At 34.6% G+C, this 22,518-nt stretch overlaps 1 protein-coding gene across 5 annotated transcripts in view; it reads right to left on the minus strand.

Annotated features, from left to right (window-relative positions):
- The window catches only part of pfkmb (phosphofructokinase, muscle b), a 58,205-nt gene that overhangs the window by 14,746 nt on the left and 20,941 nt on the right, over positions 1–22,518 (minus strand). Inside the window, exons 2-10 of one of the 5 annotated variants that reach the window (XM_073953118.1) lie at positions 22,352–22,509; positions 14,482–14,532; positions 10,948–11,025; positions 10,361–10,459; positions 6,911–6,984; positions 5,423–5,500; positions 3,187–3,376; positions 1,468–1,633; positions 1,336–1,380 (exon numbers count right to left, since the gene is read on the minus strand). In XM_073953118.1, the coding sequence (XP_073809219.1) occupies positions 1,336–1,380; positions 1,468–1,633; positions 3,187–3,376; positions 5,423–5,500; positions 6,911–6,984; positions 10,361–10,445 (638 nt within the window). In that variant the 5' untranslated portion in view covers positions 10,446–10,459; positions 10,948–11,025; positions 14,482–14,532; positions 22,352–22,509. Of the gene's footprint in view, positions 1–1,335; positions 1,381–1,467; positions 1,634–3,186; positions 3,377–5,422; positions 5,501–6,910; positions 6,985–10,360; positions 10,523–10,788; positions 10,912–10,947; positions 11,026–14,481; positions 14,533–17,335; positions 17,784–22,351; positions 22,510–22,518 lie in introns of those variants that run through there. The other 4 variants (NM_001365336.1, XM_073953119.1, XM_073953117.1 and 1 more) reach the window with 4 other exon arrangements.

Raw genomic sequence — 22,518 nt, forward strand, 5'->3', positions numbered from 1 at the left:
TGCATTTAAAGACGTAATTTCGTTGCATTTATCAGAGACTTTCCTTTAAAGTACTATAGAACATTGTGCTTGTTTTCATAGATTTAAAAAAATTGTTACAGCACTTAATTAAAAAAATAAAACTGCTTAAACGTTTAAAAATTATATTTTTACATTTTTTGCCGAATAAGCATTTCTCAGGATTGCTTTCTTTAATTTTATATACTTAATTTTAAATAAAACTTAAATAAAAACTACACTCCCTCACAAAAGTCTTGTCGCCTAATCCAAGCAAAGGCCTCTAGATTACGCTTATTTTGCCAAAATAAAATATGATCATGCCATCCATACATCTCTGCAATGACTCAAATAACTTATTAATAAAGTCATATGGAATGGCAAAGAAAGCGTTCTTGCAGGACTCCCAGAGTTCATCAAGATTCTGTGGATTCATCTTCAATGCCTCCTCCATCATCTTACCCCAGATATGCTCAATAATGTTCATGTCTGGTGACTGGGCTGGCCAATCCTGGAGCACCTTGACCTTTTTTGCTTTCAGGAACTTTGATGAACTTTGACTTTTTTTGGAGACTGAAGTATGAGAAGGAGCACTTTCCTGCTGAAGAATTTGCCCTCTCCTGTGGTTTGTGATGTAATGTGCAGCACAAATTTCTTGATACCTCAGGCTGTTGATGTTGCCATCCACTCTGCAGATCTCTCGCACACGCCCATACTGAATGTAACCCCAAAACATGATTTTTCCATCAACAAACTTGACTGATTTCTGTGTGAATCTTGGGTCCATGTGGGTTCCAATAGGTCTTCTGCAGTGTTTGTGAAGATTGGGATGCAGTTCAAAAGATGATTCATCTGAAAAATCTACCTTCTGCCACTTTTCCAAATGATCAACTAGAAGTCAAGTTATTATTTGTTGCTCTTACAACTGGGATCAACGACAATACTTTTGTCAGGTAGTGTACATTACCAGTGTATGATGTGATGTTAAAGCAGCTGTTTAAAGTAACAATAGAATAGTAAAATCAACATTTAAAAATATTTTTATTTTTATTTTATTTATTTATTTATTTTTTAAATGTTTTTTTTTCATAAATGCAGCTTTGCTAACATTTATTCAATTAATATATCAATATATAAAAATAAAAGTATTTAAATAAATAATTCTATAACTAACATGATGGCTACCTTGCATATTATTATTCTACTGCAACTGGTTTACAATCAATAATCAAGTCAAATTGCAAAGCACTGATTGGAATATGGACTTCTGCTGAACAACAGATAATAGAAACATGCAATAACAGGATGACACATTCACACATCCACACAACAACATACCCACAATGCCTCCCCATCACTTCCAGAATGAAGGCTCTTTGATGACTGCAATGTAGAGATAAGAACAGACAGATCAATGTGTTTTCAGCCCCAAAATACAGTATGTATTTGCATGTGTGTGTTTGTTTGTACCTCTGAGCTGTTGTAGTGATGGCGTCCACTACCTCCATGATCCTGTGCAGAGCTGAATCTGTGCCGATTGTCATGTCCGTGCCACAGAAATCGTTGTCTATGGATCCAACCATCCCGACGATGTTTAGATGAGATGAACATTTGGCCTCCTCTGCTGTGATCTTTCCTGTGAGCAGCACAGACGGATGGGTTTATTTTTGCCCTAATTATTTGGAAAATATATTACAAATAGAAAAATATATATTCTCAAAGATTACCATATACACTACTACTAGTGTTGATATGATATCTACAGTTTATAAGAGAGGTTTGTAGTGAAATTTACAAGTTTCTAGTTTCAGATTATATGATATGATATAATATATGATATGATATATGTTATGATATGATATATGATATGATATATATTATATATGTTGATATGATATATGATATCATATGATATATGATATGTTATGATATGATATATGTTATATGATATGATATGATATGATATTGTATATGTTGATATGATATATGATGTTATGTTATGATATGATTTGACATGTTATAATATTCGTTATGATATGATATATGATACAATATTTTATAATATAACATGACATGATATGATTTGATATAATGATATGATATGATACGATATAATATATGATACAATACGATAGGATACGATACAATATGACATGATATGTTCATATAAACATTGAGTAATCAATGATTTAAAAGTCTTTTGAATGCACAGAGTTCTGGTAATAAAAGTCTTTTAAACACATCAAGACCATATTTTTAATACAAATTCTGTAAAAGCAGAATAATCATTGGGAAATTGCAACAAAATAGTTTAAATAAATAAAAAATGGTAAAAAAAAATAGTTTCATCTATAACTTCATTTGTAAGTTGCTTTGGATAAAAGCGTCTGCTAAATGACTAAATGTAAATGTATAACTTTCTTAGACCATTAATTTAATGTGGATGGAATGTTCTAATAATGTTAAGTAAAATTTTGAGAATTAAATATATCAGAATTTAAACTGATTTTTGAATAGCATTTTTATAACTAAAATAATTCATTTAATACGGTTTGAACCCGGATGTTTAAAATTTTTGGGGAATGAATGTTGGACTTTGAAATGGGAATAAGCACAGCAGCATTCTAATTTCTGTTTCTCCAGATAAGCAATTTATAGTTATGTGTTAGGAGTAAAACACTTGTAATTAAAAAAAAAAGCTGAAATAAACCAAAAAATGTGGGGGAGAATTTATGATCCTCCTGTCAAAATTTGATTGATGACTTCAGATCTAAGCTCCGCCCCCTTTTCTATATATATTTTTATTTCCTTTAATTAGCTTCTTATCAATGAAATAAAATCCTATATATATTTTATAGTTCTAGTATTTAGAACCAGATTAAGCATTAAATTAAATAAAATAAAATAAAATAAAATAAAATAAAATAAAATAAAATAAAATAAAAAAAATAAAATTAAATTAAATTAAATTAAATTAAATTAAATTAAATTAAATTAAATTAAATTAAATTAAATTAAATTAAATATTTTCCCACTGATCGACGGCGTAAAACATATGCTGGATAAGTTGGCGGTTCATTCTGCCCTGATTCATAAGTAGAAAAGAAAATGAATAAATAAATGAATTAAATACTATAATTTCAGTAAATAAATTCTTATCAATTCAAGTCCTGCCCTTAAAGGATATACCTGTTTTCTGCAAGATCTGGAGCAGTTCACTCCACTCATTGCGGAACTCATTGGCACCGGTCAGACTGCCATCTCCACCGATCACACACAGATTAGTGATGCCCAGCTTCACCAGGTTACAAGCGGCTTTAGCTCGACCCTCTTTAGTGCGGAAGTCCTGACAGCGGGCACTGCCAATGACTGTGCCACCCTGACGATATTTAAAAAAAGACGTACAGACACTTCAGTACAATTGCTAAATATAAAAATCACTTGAGGTGTTGGTAAGTGTGGTGAATGGATAATGTGGCTGAGATGAATCTTGGTTTTTATAATATGTAAGATGCCAATTAGACCAATGTAACCACTCCTCTAAACCACAGGTCACATTTTGGTTTATTAAGGTTTTGTCTCATTCTTTCCACACTGTCATGATGTCATTTGTTTGTGGCTCATATTATTCATCAGAGCACTTGTTAATGTAGGCATTAGAGTGTGTGTGTGTGTGTGTGTGTGTGTGTGTGTGTGTGTGTGTGTGTGTGTGTGTGTGTGTGTGTGTGTGTTTGTGGCTTCTTTTTTTTTGTGCTGTTGAATTGTTGCGGACCATTTCAATGTGGTCTTGTCATTGGCCCATGAACATTTCCTGCTTGTGTTAATCTATTTCATAACTGTAACAAGAGGCAATTCAATCATAACTTAATGTTATCATAACATTATTTATCAATATGTGGCTCTTTTTGGATTCTTGAAAGGTATAGAAATTAAAAATGTAAAACAGGAAATATGTTGGGACCATAGTTTTTGCTTACATCCCTCAAAATGGTCAATAAAATGTTTATTTTACATGTTAAAAATAAATAAATAAATAAATAAAAATAATAACAACCTTTACACTTATACAATGGTTGCCACACACTCAAGAAATGAGGATTGCTGTTTGCTTATTTAAAATAAGCTAAAACAACACAATTCTTGAAGTTTATTTGGTACAACTTAATTGTTTTATGTTCAATCTACTTAAATTTGCAAAAACTAATAAGTCAACTTAATTTCTTCAGGTTTTCTCAACAGAAATCAAGTGCTAACCCCACATTTTTTAACCCTTCATCAACAAAGTATGAATTTACTTCATATTACACCCAACATCAGAGATATATCTTGCACACACAGCAAAGTCTACAAACACACCATCTCTGAGCCACCTGAATGTCATCATTTCCTTACAGGTACTGTTTGCTAACAAGGTGACCCGCCAATAACTCGCATGGCATGCATAATAGAGCATTTTTTTCTTTTTTGGGTGTGTAAATATGGATGTTTTAAAAATGTTATGCGAATGTGAAACATTAAATAAAAAAAAATAGGAAAAACTTTGTGGTTTTGGCTACATCATTGCAAATGTAAATCGGGTTGATGTCAGAACCCATTGTCAGGCCCATGTCAATGTCCAATGTCCAACCTAAATCAACCAAATATCAACGTCTAATCATGCTACACCTTGACGTTGTGTGAACGTTACCACTATGACATCTATCAGACTTTGGATTTTGGTCACTTTCCAACACAACCTAAAATCTACCAAATATCAACGCAATTTGACGTCATTATTGGACGTCAAAATAATGTTGTCCTTAGATGCTGGCTAGACATTGAATTTTAGTCACCTGACATCACAACCTAAAATTAACGTCTTATAACGTTAATGATGCCTTGTGAGGCCTGCTGGGTTGTATGCTGTTGGGGATATTTTCATACACTCTGGCATGATTTTGAGTCTTTGTTTGGCCACAAATTTCTGTTTCAGCAAGGAAAATAATTTTTGGTGACAAATCTTATTTTCACACATATTTTTATAAAATGCATTTAATTTTTTCAAAAAAAAAAAAAATGCACAGGGCAAATTAAATTTTAAGTAAAAATTTTAGTATAATGTCATTATAATGGAAGTCAAAAACATCCACAAATATATAACGAAACACTAGTGATTTGAACCAAACAAAAGGCTTAAAGAAGTAAGTAAACCTGTTGTAACATAATTTTTTGACATTTTTTTAAAGTTTACAAATTTTTTAAAGTAAAGTCCAAGGACAAATGGGTAAAAAATTGGCTGTAGTGTATGAGTGTGTGTGTGAATGAGAGAGTGCATGGGTGTTTTCCAGTGCTGTGCTGTGGCTGGATGGACATCAGCCACATAAAACATATGCCAGAGTAATTGGCAAGTAAAACAATCAGGGACTAAGTGAGTGAGAAAGCTTACCAGCTGCAGCATCATTGACACGCTCTCCCAAGTGGCTTGTCGGATATTATCTCCGCCATCAACCAGGCCCTGATAGCCCTAGACACACACAAAGATTTAAATATTATAATTGAACAAACACCCACACACATTACATAATGCATACACTTTGTATAAGACTGAGAGCCCTATCATACACCCGGCGCAATAAGGCGCAAGACGTGTATGGGGTGATTTGTTTCTATTTTCAGACCAGCGCAACCCTAATTTTCATGTTTTGCACCATGTTGTTTAAATTGCAAATCTATTTGCACCACTTTGTGGACTCATGAGTGCTCCGGTCTATAAAGGATGTGTGTTAAGGCATTGTTGCCACATGCTATTTAGAGCAACTGAAATAGACTGTGCCATTAACCAACTAGAAGCTGGTCTAAAGTTCAGCGCAGAGTGCGTTAATTATGCGCCTATGCAAGTCCAAACACTTACACATTGCTTAATACACACAGGATGTACAGCAATACACAATTATCATACCGAAAAAATTAAAGGATTAAGATATTTTTTAAAATTTTCTACATAAATATAAAAAAACACTGCCTCCATGCCTCATCCCGGGGGACTTTTTTTCAGTTTAATCATGAGAATTTGCATTTGTATAACGTGATTATTATTAGTATTATTTATTATATGCATATTTATATTTGTTTTAATAAAAACTAGTTTAGATTTGTCCACCTGTCAGGTTTTGGAGACATGCATCACCATATGAAGCATAAGAATAGGACATGTGTTTGGATTTAACTTTGTTATTATTGTTCATTTATTCGTTTACTGAAAATTAGAACTGAATTTAGAAATAGTTTTGAAACAAACGCTTAACAAACTAAATTAAATATCTAGGCTAATGGATGTCTTCAGTGGAGTGTGTACAATACCGTTTCCTTATCCATGAAAGTAAAAGAGTAAAGAGTAAAAGTAAAAAGAAAGTAAAAAGGTCGATTGGAGGAGGCTCATTCTTTTTTCTTGCGCTGTAGATGGTCTGTTTAACTGTTTTCTTGCTAAAGTGTTCAGTTTTTCCACTTACAATGTCCGCCATGTAAATAGCAAATGCACCATGGCATGATGCAACTGACTCTTAAAGAGAACAAGACAAGACTCTGATTGGTTTAATGCACTTTATGTTTAAAACTCATTAAGAGAATAAGCACAACCCTGTGCACCATGCACCATGGCACAAACCGTATTTTTCCATCCTTAAAATAGCAAAAGTGGATTCAGACACGCTCTTGATGCTTTTGCGCCATGCGCTTTAGACTTTGTACCTAGATTGTTAAAATAGAACCCTGAGTAGGTTTAGAATTTACTAAGATCTGATTGAATCAGAGAGTGAATTTAAAAATTTTTCTTTTTCTGTGCAGCGAAAGCCAGTCTTTCAATTTTATTCCTTTATTTTGTGTGTGTGTGTGTGTGTGTGTGTGTGTGTGTGTGTGTTTGTTTAGATGCACAAACCTCATGCACGAAATAAACCTTTGCACCAGTGTAGATCCCAACTCTCACCGTGGCTCGAACAGCAGCATTCATACCTGAGATTTAATAAATAATGAATCGCACACACATTTTACACATTTATATACCAGAGGCCTTATGTTTGTGTCTTTAATTTGTCACAAGCATTGCATTTAATTAGGATTTGGTGACACACATCCAGCTACACAAACTACTAATTAAAGGGAAAGTGTTTTTGGTTTCATTCCCCAACCCCATCTAGTCCCACTAACACACACGTGGTGGTTAAGTCCCATTGAAAAGGGCAATCTAAGTGGCTTGAGTTTCATTTAAGATTGAAGCAGAGAGGACAACAGGCAAGCTTCATTGCCCAGCTCTCTAAAGCAACCACATTTCCCCAAAGGTCAGCGGCTAAATATAACACCCCCCAGACAGAGAGAGAGACAAGAGAGATCATGGGCGGGAATTGAGCGAAGGGGAGAGGGAATGATGCCACCCCCATAGTTAAGGTTCTTATAGGACTAGTTGACATTACACAGTTATTTGACTTATTCTCCAGCTGGTACAAGATAAGGTTAAAGGTTGCTTCTTTTTCCTACAGCTAAAGGTTGGATAAAAGGTCAGTGTGAAAGCTTTAGCACCCCTCGTGACCTCTCTGATATATGATCCCTGTTGCTCATTCAACGGGGCGGCTATAGTAAATGAGGAGGTGGAGGTTCAATCAGGTAATCAAGGAGCCAACACAACCGCTTCAAATCATCATCTATCACACACGAGACTTAATACCTTGCATTTTAATGCAAAACTGAAATAAGCTGCATATCACTGAGTTTGCAAATGAAAATATAAGTGTAGCATTTAAGTATATTGTATATTAGGAATAGTATATCAAATGTACATATGACATAAAGAATACTTTGGAGTTTATATGAAAAAATGGATGTTTCTCTTAATGTGCACAAGCAAAACACTAATTTAAAGGTATGGTTCTCCCAAAACTGGAAACCATCATGGTTTGTTATCATGTGATCCCAAATGATGCAGAAAACCCATCAAAATCAGTTTATATTTATATATATATATATATATATATATATATATATATATATATATATACACCCAGAAAATCAGTTTATATATATATATATATATATATATATATATATATATATATATATATATATATATATATATCAAATAAATGGAGCCTTGCTGAACATAAAAAATAATACTGAACATTTAATAATTTTGAATGGTAAGATACAGTACACAGTATGAAATATATAGGTTAATTAACAGTTACTTCTGACTTTAAATTGTATTATGGAACCCTTGATCTCTACTCCAACAATGTTTGTTTGATGTTGAAAAGAGACTTTTTAATAACTTTTTAGTGCTTTGAATCAACGAAGTAAAATGAGCTGCCAGTAGAAAACAGCCCTGTTTTTTCCCACAAATTAGGGCGTACTCACACTAAGTACTGTTGCCTTGAACCGGGCCGAAGCACGATTGTCCCTCCTCCTGTCTCCTTCGACAGCCCGCACTCACTTACATTTGGGGTTGAGCACTTTTACGTCATCGATGATGCGCTGTTTAGTAAGCGCTCTCGCTCAGCACAGTGAAGATTTCTTTATATCGTTATATCGTTTTAGTTGTTTGGGATGCAGTGACACGCAGTCAAATATTTCACCAAACAGGTCAGCCACTTTTGATGCTCATTAACAATCATAAAGTCCTCGCTGCAGGAATTAGGAGGTTTGCTAAAGGTGCAGCTGTCGTGCAGTGAGGGGTTTGCATCTTTAATGAACTACGACAGTTTGCGTTCATTGAAAAATAAAAATTATTAATAAATCCATATGAAACAATCCCGTAAATGTCACCTCTGGTCTCGTCTTCAGTTTCGGGCTCAGGCATGCTTTGCACTCACGCTACAAGCATACCGCGTCTGAGCCCAAGAGAACTGCGCTCTGGCACACCTCTTCCAACCGGGCCAGGGCCAGCCAACTGAACCATGCCTGAGCCTGATTTAGAGCACCCACACTTCTCAAACAATCCGGGAAACGGGCCTGGGCACGGTTCAGAAAACATAGTGTGAGTACACCCTTAATTTCCATAGATGTCATTTGTTATACAATATATTGATTTAAAATACTACAATTGTCAATAAAAGTCACTTTGTTAAACTAAAGGATTACTATTTGGATTACTATTACGATTGGTAACATCAAAAGTTTCTGTATAGAATTTGTAACCTAAAGGAAGAAAATCTGTATATGCGCTGGGATGGTTGAATAATGAGAACTCATGGAAATGGCCATACTGTGAGCCTCAAACACTATTGCTTCCTTGTTTTCATGTAAATCCTGTGAGTATAAAATCCCAGTGATAAAAAAGCCAATTAGAACAAAATACTGAGTGCACATGGATTTGTTAATATGCTTGCCTCAGGCTGCGATTGACTGACCACAAAGTTTCTTAGTAAGATTATAACAATGATCTTTTTTTTTCACACAGCCATGTGTTTCATCTGTTTACTGCTCATCAGAATGGAAAATATGGGGTATATGGGTTATGCATTTAGTAAGTGCCATAAAATTGGTTTAAATGTACTTTTTTGAGTTTAACATGTACAATATGAAATTTGCTGAATATGTTTGAGCAAGGGCTGCACTATGGCGCAGTGGGTAGCACGTTCGCCTCACAGCAAGAAGGTCGCTGGTTCCAGCCTCGGCTGGGTCAGTTGGCATTTCTGTGTGGAGTTTGCATGTTCTAAACATTAAACACACAAAATACAGCTCTAAATGCATCTCTACGTATAATTCTAATTTAGTCTATATATTTCATCCACAGCACATAACTCAGAAGCTCTTATGGAAAGATAGCTCATTCACTCTAAACCTGATCCTTTTTTCCACATCAGTTAAAACAATTTCCCTTTGACATCTACACAAGTTTGTTCAAATATATTTCGACAAATAAGGTATAATTATTTTGAGTTTGTGTTTGTGTGTGTGTGTGAAAGCAGGCACTGACATGTGGAGCATCATTAATATTCATGACCCTTCCAAATATGGTCAAAACTGCTTTTATTCTAGGGGTAACTCCTAAGGTTATGAAACCGTTTCCAAAAAATGTATGCACTTACCCAAGCGACATATCTAATATGCAAATATCAAAAAATAATTTAACATATTATATCAATAAAAACACCCATGAATCACAATTTAAAAGAAACTGTTAATTAACAGATATTTTGTATTAAATATGGACTAATAAGCTCATAAAAAACTAAATAACATGTTTAAATATGTTTTGTTGTATAAATGTTTTAAAGCACCAAGTTGTTAGATTCATTCTTAGTTTGTGGTTTAAATTTTGACCCCAAACAAGTCAGCAATCTTATTCTACATCCAAAGGGTTAGTCAGGGTTAGCAGAAATACACACATCCTCACCCTGTGCATCTCCTCCAGAGGTGAGGACAGCAATAGCCCTTCCAACCCCCATCTTTGTGGGGTCCACAGGTGCCGAATGCTGCATTTCGAAGAGACGGCCTGAGGAAGACAAGAGTACAGCAAACCGACAGTCTTATTCTTACTATCAGACCACTCTCTTCCAGACCGACTGAGAAAGTGAATTGGGAGTGTGGCGGCAGTACAAACACCCTCTGCTCTTGGAATTCAATGTCACACACACACGTACACACACGTACACACACTGAATCCACCCCCCCTTCATAACTAAATTTAACATTATCTCCAGCTGCACCACGTGCTCTTAGTGTTCTGATTCAAACAAGAACATTGCATTTACTCCCCCTTTAATTCCATTTTGCTTAGTTTTTATGTAGAAACACAAGCAGAAACAAACACAAAACACTTACAGGGATAACCAAGAAAGCGCATGCAAAGGGTTGGACATGCATGCACCAATCTACAGCAACATGACCTTTACTCTTTCCTCTTCCATTGGGCATACTTTGAATGTGTAGTGCAAAAATACTCTCGCACACACACACACATACATACACACACAGACTTACAGCTATTGTGCGTGGCGGAGGAACAGCTGAGATCATCCAGGCCACTATCGAAACACGTTGTAGAAGTAGTCTTTCCATCTGTAACACAAGGACATTATAAAAACAATTAATTTACTTCTACGTCCTAGACAAATGATCAGAGCTCTGCACCATTGAATTATTATTAGCGCAATTTCATCTGATCTTTTTTGAAAAAACACTCTATAACACAATATTGTGATTATATGGCAAGATGGTGAGTGTGTGTGTACTGTATGTCTATATGATTTACTTACTATGAAGAGCATGAGAAGAAACACAAGTCTTCGATATTATTTTTTGTTCTTTTTTAAAAAAAAAACACTTATAAATAATATTTATTACTGAATTCTTTATATATATATTGCATTAATTTTGAATAATTATTTATCAATTTGCCGAGTTTGTTTTCTTTTCTGAATAAATCTTATTTTGTGCATGCATACACTTCATTAGATACATTTTATTAGAGATTTAACAATAATTGGTATAACAAATAAAACTAATTCTGCACATCACTGGCTAATTGATCAAAAACAGATATTATCAGTGTACAGCTCTTGATACATGTTTATGCACATAAATGGTTGACATGACAAGAAATATGATACATTCAGTAAAGCCAAAGCAGAGCTAATAAGAATGCATATCATTCATTCATTCATTTTCTTGTCGGCTTAGTCCCTTTATTAATCTGGGGTCGCCACAGCGGAATGAACCGCCAACTTATCCAGCAAGTTTTTACACAGCGGATGCCCTTCCAGCCGCAACCCATCTCTGGGAAACATCTACACACACATTCACACACACACTCATACACTACGGACAATTTAGCCTACCCAATTCACCTGTAATGCTGACATTTTTGGCTATTTCTGTGCAAAATGTTTTTAATAAAAAACAAGATATTGGAAGTATAGTAACTAAAAACCTAAAATATCAAATAAAATTTGTAACATTTATTTAAGGTTTACAATGCAATAACCACTTGTTTGATAAACTAGGCAAGTTTCTTATGTAATATATCTAATAAATGAAAGAAATATTACTTTTTAAACTGTATTGTAAATATGTTAAACAAAAAAATTGTATATTATTCAATATTATTACTGAAATAATATAAAAACTGAATTAACAAATTCACCGGCCACTTTATTAGGTACACATTAGTAGTACCAGGTTCTACCCCCTTTTGCCTTCAGAACTGCCTTAATCATTGGTGGCATAGATTCAACAAGGTACTGGAAATATTCCTCAGAGATTTTGATCCATATTGACATGATAGCAATACGCAGTTGGTGCTGATTTGTTGGCTGTACATCCATGATGCAAGTCTCCCATTCCACCACATCCCAAAGGTGCTCTAATGTATTGAGCTCGGGTGACTGTGGAGGCCATTTCAGTACAGTGAACTCATTTTCATGTTCAAGAAACAAGTATGAGATGATTCTTTATGACGAGTCTTTATTTATGACATGGTGTATTTTCCTGCTAGAAATAGCCATCAGAAGATGGGTAAACTGTGGTCATAAAGGGATGAACTTGGTCAGCAACAATACACCACCACCACCATCAGCCTGAACCGTTGATACAAGGCAGGATGAATCCATGCTTTTATGTTGTTGACACCAAATTCTGACCCTACCATCCGAATGTCGCAGTAGAAATCGAGACTCATCAGATCAGGCAACGTTTTAAATGTACTATTGTCTAATTTTGGTGTGAATTTTTGTCAGTTGTAGCCTCAGTTTCCTGTTCTTAGCTAACAGGAGTGGCACCCGGTGTGGTCTTCTGCTGCTGTAGCCTATCCGCCTCAAGTTACTGTTGTTTTTCTATCAGCTCAAACCAGTCTGGTTATTCTCCTCTGACTCTGGCATCAACAAGTCATTTGCGTCCACAGGACTGCCGCTCAGTGGATATTTTCTCTTTTTCTGACCATTCGCTGCAGTTTCTGAAATACTCAGACCAGCCCGTCTGGCACCAACAACCATGCCATGTTCAAAGTCACCTAAATCACCTTTCTTCCCCATTCTGAAGCTCGGCAGGTGTACCTAATAAAGTGGCCGGTGAGTGCATATGTATAGACAGGGTTTAAACTCTATCATGAACAGCAAATTCAAGGACTTTAAAGGACTTTTTAAAGCACCTTTATTTTTAAATGAAGAATCTTTGTAATTTCATATTTAGTGCTATGAAAGTCCTTACTGTACTACTGTACATTTCACTTATACGTAATATTTAAGTTAAAAATATCCTAGTAATGAAAAACAGTCATGTTTAAAGAACTTTAATACAATTCATTGAATTCAATACTGGTAATATTTAAATACGGTCCCTGAAATATTGATCAAATTGCATTGTGTGTCACAGTTCTTGTGCACGATTTAAAATATAATATTTTAATTAATATTTTTGTTTGTTTGTTTGTTTTGTTCAGTTTCTGAAAGCAGAACAGCACAATTGTTGAAATAACATCATCAACTTTAAGTTTAAGTACTTTCAAGAATCTATGTTTTGCTGTGATATAACCCTGTAGAGAAATGTAAATAATTAAATAAAAAGTAAATAAAGTTAATAAAAAGTAATAAGAAATATCTGTGTGGGCCTATAGCTGTCTCTAAATGAAATCTTTACCCATCCAATTGGGTCCTTGTGAAGTACAAATACAGTAAATATATCTTTCGTTACTACATTTAGAAAGAGGAAGACTTTTTTTGTGAAAGATTAGAGTCCTAATGGGATTATAGTGGTCTGGATTAAACTCTATGACTCTGCTGTCCCACTGTGTAACATCTGCTGGGTGTTTATGACACTGCTGTTAAATGTCCATATAGTGCATGTTAATGCTATTGTGCTACTGTGAATCAGGGTCTGCAGACTCATCAGAGTTGCTGGTGATTTTGCTAACAACCAGCCAGTCAAGACTCTGTTAGTTGTTATGGGTTAGAGACACTCATCACTGAACCTGTCAGTCTTGGCCTGCTAATTAAATAAGTTATTTACAGTGCTCAGTTAAACCTTCTTAGCACCAGATTATTCTCTTCAGTGACATTAAATGTAGTGCAAACGTTTATGTATGTCAGTCAAAACAATCAGGCGTTGTATGATTTTCTGAATATCTAGGATGCTATAATGAGAGATTGTATGATTGTGTGATTTCTAAGAGATTTTAGAAAGCCAATAGAAATATTTAACTATCACACAAAATTGTCTTAAATGGCAAAATCCTGGGCAAAAGGATGTCATGTGCACCAGACATTGAACAATAACTCACCTCATATTTTTTGCACAAAACTATAAATAAACTTTAAACAATATATAATCTAATATTTTTATGTAATTATTTTGTGGTAATGTAAAACTTACTGTAGCTCTAAATTTAGTTTCTTTTAATGAGGCTGCTAATCGATCCTAAAAAATATTTACCTGAGGGAAATTTACTTATCTATGGTCTGCTCTTTGAATTGACTGCCAACTACTACTACTCTACTACACCACATTCCAGAAGAGCCTTACCAGCAAGTACTTCAGTCTTTGACTCATCACAGTAACTTGGATCTTTTGATCCTGTTGAAACACCAACAAATCCATTTAGTTAACTTAATTCACTTCCAAACAGCAGATATTCTGAGGAATATAGACAACAAAACAGTTTCGGTTCCCATCGACTGGAATAAACAATGAAACATGGGAACCGAAAGTGTTCAGTAACCAGAGTTCTTCAAAAATGTTTTTTTAAATCCTTCATGCTTTACAGAAGAAATAATGTCACATGTTTACAATGACAAACACATACATTTGCTAATCTCAAAGCTCTCACAGTACTCTTATTGATGAAACAAATGGTTAGTGTTCTAACTCCCTTCGGAACCACCATAATGATGCACTGTTCAAAAAACTAGCTAGTTTCCTGAATTGTCGCAGGCTTGCAAACTTGTTTGAACCACATGAAGCTAGAACTGGTGGACCTAACGGTGGTGTGATAATTTCTGCTATTTAATACATTTGAGATTAAAATAATGTGATTTTATTCCTGTAAATAACTAGAATGAAATCAACATCTCATTCAACATGAGTGTTTTGCTGTTTTATTCTCTGCTCTTTTCCTAACATAACTCAACAATTCTTGCACTTCTCATAACAAACAAAATGGATGAAATGGATTTACTCAGATCATGTTAACAAAAACAATTTCAGTAACGCCTCACAGCAACAATGTCGCTGGTTCGAGCCCCAACTGGGTCAGTTGGCGCTTCGATGTAGAGTTTGCATGTTCTCCCCACGTTCGTGTTGGTTGCTCCGGTTTCCCCCACAGTCCAAAGACATGCGGTACAGGTGAATTGGATAAGCTAAATTGCCCGTAGTGTATGTGTGGGAATAGAAGTGCTCCAGCCGAGGCTCGAACCAGCGATCTTCTTGCTATGAGGTGACAGCGCTACCCACTGCGCCACCACACCACCCATTATTCATTTAATATTGTATTTATTTGTTTGAATCAAACTATTTTTTGTTAATAATATCTGGATAATGTATTTGAATCTTTATCATACAGGATGTACACTACCCAACAAAAAACATATTGCCGATCTCAGTTGTAAGAGCAACAAATTATAACTTGAGTTCTAGTTGATCATTTGTAAAAATGTCAGCAGGCAGATTTTTCAGATGAATCATCTGTAGAACTGCATCCCAATCTTCACAAACACTGCAGAAGACCTATTGGAACCCACATGGACCCAAGATTCACACAGAAATCAGTCAAGTTTGGTGAAGGAAAAATCATAGTTTGGGGTTACATTCAGTATGGGCGTGTGTTAGAGATCTGCAGAGTGGTTGGCAACATCAACAACCTGAGGTATCAAGACATTTGTGCTGCATATTACATCACAAACCACAGGAGAGGGCAAATTCTTCAGCAGGATAGCGCTCCTCATACTTCAGCCTTCACATCAAAGTTCCTAAAGGCAAAGAAGGTTAAGATGCTCCAGGATTGGACAGCCTAATCACCAGATATAAACACTATTGAGCATGTCTGGGGTAAGAAGATGGAGGAGGCATTGAGGATAAATCCAAAGGATCTTGATGAACTCTGAGAGTCCTGCAAGAATGATTTCTTTGTCATTGCAAGAGATGTATGGATGCTCCAAGCTCATAGGAGTCAAACAATATTAATTCTTTTTCCACTGAACCATGACTTTATATTCTATACTATACATTATTTCTGTTAAGTGAAAAGTATTTTGTCTTACCAAAGTCAGACCTTGCGGTCCTAATTAAATATTTAAAAATTAAGTCATGATCATCATTTATTTTAGTAAAATAAGCATAATCTAGAGGCCTGTGCCTTTCATATAAGCCACTTCTGATACCAAATGATCAACTAGAAGTCAAGTTATTATTTGTTGTTCCTGAAACTTGGATTAGACTTTTGTTGGGTATTGAATGCATTCATTTTAAAATATTATATATATATATATATATATATATATATATATATATATATATATATATATATATATATATATATATATATATATATAGACATATAGATATAGATATATATATTTATATAGACATAGATATATTTTATTATATTATGTTTATAATATAATAAAATTATATTATATTTTATTATATTATATATATATTATATATCTATATGTATATATATCTCTATCTATCTATCTATCTATCTATCTATCTATCTATCTATCTATCTATCTATCTATCTATCTATCTATCTATCTATCTATCTATATATATATATATATATATAGACATAGATATATTTCATTATATTATAATATTATTATTTTTAATATTACATGTATATATAGGTTTTTTAAAATAGTTTATTCATAGGCAGTTTTTATAAATCAATTCTATTTAAATTTGTTTATATCATTAGACACTATAAAGTATAATTTGACTTTACAAATTATGACATTTAAGTAAAACAGAGCAGCCTAACTCTACATATCATTACACAAAGCTGGAATAAAAATTAAACTAATGTAAAAAAAATTTATAAGCCACTCCCATTTTATAAACATTAGTGCTTGCTCACTGTGACATCAGAATATCAAAGTGCTGTGTCATTTGGTCATGCTGAAATATGGCATCTAAGACTCTCTCAGCACAGTCAGACATCAACAAACACACACACACACACACACACACACACACACACACACACACACACACACACACACACACACACACACACACACACACACACACACACACACACATAGTATTTTCTGATGTAGACAACATTACTAAACTTCAAAATAATTACCACAAGCACGCACAACAAACTACAGAGGTCAAATATCCACATATGCCCACTTGACACAGACACTACGCATACCGTAAACATGATTAGCATCAAACTGAGTCTTCCTATGTGTGCGTTGCCAGATCCACACCGTCAGTCCGATATGAGGGATCCAGTGGAACAGCAGTACAGAAAGTCGTAGTAAACACACACACAGCTCTAACAAACAAACACTAATCTGGCACACGCATACAAACACATCCCAAACGCATACACACAGCTGGCAGACACACACGCAATTGTCCCACACAGTCTCCATTCTTCCCAATCGAATGAGATGGTGAGGCGGCCATGACAAGCTCTTATCAGTATTATTAGACCTGACCTCACGTTCCTCACGTTTATTTTCCCCTCTCTACTTCCCTCGATATCCCTATTTCACACTATCCTGATCTGTGCATAATGTCAAATTCTTACTGCTCTTTTTAGTCTGCATTTGTTCACTGGGCTGCTTTCTCTGGGTTTTTGCTTAATCAAATTAATGAATAGTATTTTAGTGCTGGCTTAATACTAGGAAATCAGCAGGATGAAGAAGCAGAGGCAGTCTAATACTGTAATAGGATTGAGCGCAATGCAGTTCACGTGTATTTTATTGGATCACAGCAGGAGTTAATTCAGGTAATGTGCTACTATGTTAGTGTATAGTAAAGGATAACCATAAAAAAAACAGAGCACACTTTTGACTAACAGGATTTGGACAGTCTCTTTTTGTGTTTGTTTTTATTGCAAGGCTCAATAATATAGTGACCTGATGGCCCAGAACAAGTGTGCGTATGTGTGTGTGTGTGCCAGTTGACTCAAATTAGGCCACTGATTCAATATGCTAGCTAATCATGTGCATGTTTCACTTGATATTTTAAACATCACAAACATTACAGTTTTTCTTGATTGTTTTGATGCAGCCGTCAACTGAAACCCCACATTTTCAAAAAAGTTAACACACACACCAAAACAGCGGCACATTTTGCTTGCAAAACTCACATACCATGTCAAAACATTTAAAATATGCAACAAAAGCTAGTTTTACCTTCAAACAACACAACTTGCAAACAAGTATACAAGCTCTTTCAATTAATCATTACACAACGGACAACAAATTACAAAATACAGAACTCGGTGTGAATCAAAGCACCATTGCTTGCCAATGAAGCCTATTGCCAATGCCAGTTGTTGTCTTTCTATTTGGGCTGTCAAATTTGCCTTTTTGCACAGAATTGGATCCAGAAGAAGAAATGCTTTGATTAAATGTAAATTAAATTCATGACATTTTTCAAACTGTGGCTGAAAACTGAAATACTGTAAAAAAAGAAAAGAAAAAAAAGAAAAAAAAGACAAAAGTAATAAAATCCTGTAAATATTAGAGAAAACACATGTAAACCAATATACAGTCAAATCTATTGGGAGTATAGCACATATTGACCTCTATTGACCTCCTCCTTCCATGCTGGCACAGACCAACCAACACAGACCTTCCACCATTTTTAATGTTTGCAGACTGATTGCTAATTGAAGATTTGTGTGAAGGAGAGTCAAACCGGTGCTTTAGTGATTTCATACTGATCTTGGTAGTTTCTAATAGCTAGGAATAGATGGTTACTGGTTGGTTACTATAGCTAAAACAATGGAGATTGGACTGCTTGAATGACATACGTGTTAACTGTTTTGAAAAATAGTGAGGAAAATGTGTCAACCCAATGAGAAAAGGTTTACACATTTGCAAGACCTGTTTTCTGCTCAGCTGGGATAGTGATGAAGAAATTGAAGTGGAATCTTGTATAGGTATTGACCCTATTCTAAAATGTGGAAGTGTGCCTTTTTTCGCGATTGTTTTAGAACTTCCGATTCAGTCCCCTATTGGAGAAATGACTAGGAATAATAAACGGCAGAAAACGGTCAAAACTACTTGCTCTACAAACAAATGTTTGCATGACCAAGTAGAATAATACAATAAGAAAATATCAGTTTTCAACATCAAACAGCGAAATGAGCACTTTTTAAAGTCTAAAAATGAATGGAAGTGAATGAGACCGGAAGTCTCGAGCCAAAAAGATTTAAATGGCTGTGCCCGCTCATCGGCAAAGAATAAGGTGAATAAGATCAGTATAAGATCAAATTTAGCTTTACAATATTATTATTTTATAGCATTCCAGTAAAACAGTGCATCCAAAAAGGTGGATTAAAATACTACTGTAAAAAGTTTATAATTGCACTAATATTTAGTTAGTTTGTCTGTATTCATCTGTGTACATTTAATGCAATTAAAAATGCAGTTTGAAAACAAATTATGAACATTTTTTATTCAAAACACCTTTAAATGACTATTTTTTGTTTTGACTTGGAAAAATATATACACTATTAAAAATACACTATTTATGAGAAAGGTAACAAATATGTTAATATACTTATGATTACCCTAATTATTATTCATAAGCTACAACTTCCTTCTGCGCTGTCACAACCATATTACAAATAAAATGACAAAATCTTATTATTATTGACTTTTATAGTATTTATTTCTTTTCTTTTTTTACCCTCAGTCTTCTCAGTCTGTTCAATAATAGACTGCAATATCATTTCATACCAGTGGGTGGAAACAGATATTAGGTTATTACATCCCATCAAAAAATACATTATTAAAACTAAATGATTAGTAATTTAACCTGTGGTGGCTGGGAATATATATATATATATATATATATATATATATATATATATATATATATATATATATATATATATATATATATATATATATATTCTCTTTTTTTTATACTTGTTGTCTTTGACTTACTCTTTTTGATTATGTTTTTAGTTATTGTGACGCACATTGGTCTACTTTGGTTGTTTTTAATTGTGCTTTATAAATAAACTGTCATTGTCAATCCTGAACTCCATTTTCCACACTGTAAAAAAGTACTGTATACAATCAATTAGTCCTGACAGCTTAGGGTTAGTAAATTAATAAGTTAAACAAACTGTTTAACATAATATAAGTTCAAAAGACTCATAAGGTAAATTTCATTCAGCTTAAAAATTTAAGGCAACCAGGGTTTTTTTTACAGTGCAGCATTTTCTTTCTCTTTCTTTCAGGAGTTTCATGCTGTACTTCTATTTTACTTTATTTATTAATCATGGCTGCTTTTCACACTTGATTCATTCCCTCCATATTTAATTCCTCTTTAGCCTTTTCACCATCACTCTTTTACTCCATTTATCTTCTCAACAATTATTTGTTTGTCTTCTTCTTTTCCTCCTCCTCTTCATTTTAGTGACCTGCCCTCTCCTAACTTCCCTTCCTTCGTGATTATCTCTTTCCCCCCTTTCCCCTTTTTAATTGTATGCTAAATGAAATGCTAAACCTACACACCCTTGACATTTAAAGCACACACTTGGAGAATACACACACACACACACACACACACACACACACACACACACACACACACACACACACACACACACACTCTCTCTCTCTCTCTCTCTCTCTCTCTCTCTCTCTCTCTCTCTCTCTCTCTCTCTCTCTCTCTCTACCCCTCTCCCTCTCTTGTTGTATATCAAATGAATATGTGTGACCATTTCAAAAGGTACATTATTGTACCTTAAGGGTCCATAATGGTACCTCAAAGGTACTTTTTAGGTACATTTGGGAACAAATATGCACCTTTTAGGTACCACTGTGGACTCTTTCAGTACAAATATGTATCTTTTGAAAAGGTACTACCCCAGCGACAGCTCCTGTACCTTTATTTCTGAGAGTGTAACAGGCTAGTGAAGATGCATATAGTCTTCTGTGATGCTGTCAGATGTTATCTAATTCTAATCGACACTACAGTACATTTAATACATTAAAAATTCAACAAACATGTTTTCCTTTCTGTTGTAAACAAGGATGTGGGTTAGACGTAATGTTGTACATAATGTTTAGATTCTTTGTTTCATTTAAAAAAACCCTCAATTTATTATCAGGAGCTACAGGTACTAGCAACCTGTCATCTAATCAGACCATAAATTGTGTTCTAAAGCTTCTGCCAAATGCATAAATGTAATCAAATATTTTTTAAATTGCAAACAGAAAAAATATTTGGTAAAGTACTGTGTAAAAAGTCCGCAAACTGTCGGCGCAATAGCCTAGTGGTTAGCGCGCTGACATTTGGTGCAATAGCATGTCAGGGCGTTGCGAGTTCGAATCCCCATATCGTGTCTTATAAATTCTTATAAATTATTTCCCAGAGGTGAGCGGCTTGTGCACACATATTGGTAGTGATGAGCGCAAATAACGCAACCATGGGCACGCCGCACTCACGCCTCCCATGTGCACTGGTTGTTGCAAGATCGAATACTATTGTAGCCAGAAGTTAACAAGAATTTTTTATATTATTTATTAAATTTCCCATTTATTGTATTTTATTAATGTCTACCCCCACCCCAACCCTAAACTCAACTATCACAGTAACTTAAAAACAGTAGTTGTACCAAGTATTATTTATGCTATCTAATAAATTACTAAATAATTTTTATTTTTTAACGTTGACCCCCTCCCCAACCCTAAACCCAACCGTCACAGTACTATAAAAATATTAATTATTGTTATACAGTGTCATAAAAATGCTGTTATATTGATGTGCATATCACACTTCCGGCCGGCCGCGTATAGACTTCACCAGGTGCACCCAGCTGAAATCATCTTCAGCATGCCATGAGTCACGTGACAAGAACTGACCAATGAGCTTCATATTTTGTATGGAATATACACATTTCGGTAGCACAGCAGCGTTTTTTAATTTTCTCTATGAATAAATCTTGTATCAGAGTTGCAGCAATGTTTTGCCAGCTTGTCATCCTCTGAGAAAACGGGTAATGGTCGCCTAGCAATATACGTATACCCACCGGGACACTGTAAAATAGTCAAGTGTTGATGGTCCATAATGTCTAAAAGGTTAAGGACTATTGTTTTAAAGCACTGCATTAAAACAAAAACACACTAATGAAAACATATTTCTAGAGGACGATAGATTTTAGTGAGACTTCACCCTGTCTGCTGCCATGTACCTTAATGACAGTACCATCCACTCAGAGAGCTGGACAGAAAATCTGATATGTCTCCAAAAGGTTGTTAGATGAGCTTCAGAAACTGTACTGATCACCAACCCATGAAACACGGATGTCAGAAGAATGTTACATGGCAATTGGATAAGAGCCGAGAAGACCTATGAAGA

This window comes from Danio rerio, chromosome 6 (genome assembly GCF_049306965.1).
Source record: "Danio rerio strain Tuebingen ecotype United States chromosome 6, GRCz12tu, whole genome shotgun sequence".
Taxonomy (NCBI): Eukaryota; Metazoa; Chordata; class Actinopteri; order Cypriniformes; family Danionidae; genus Danio; species Danio rerio.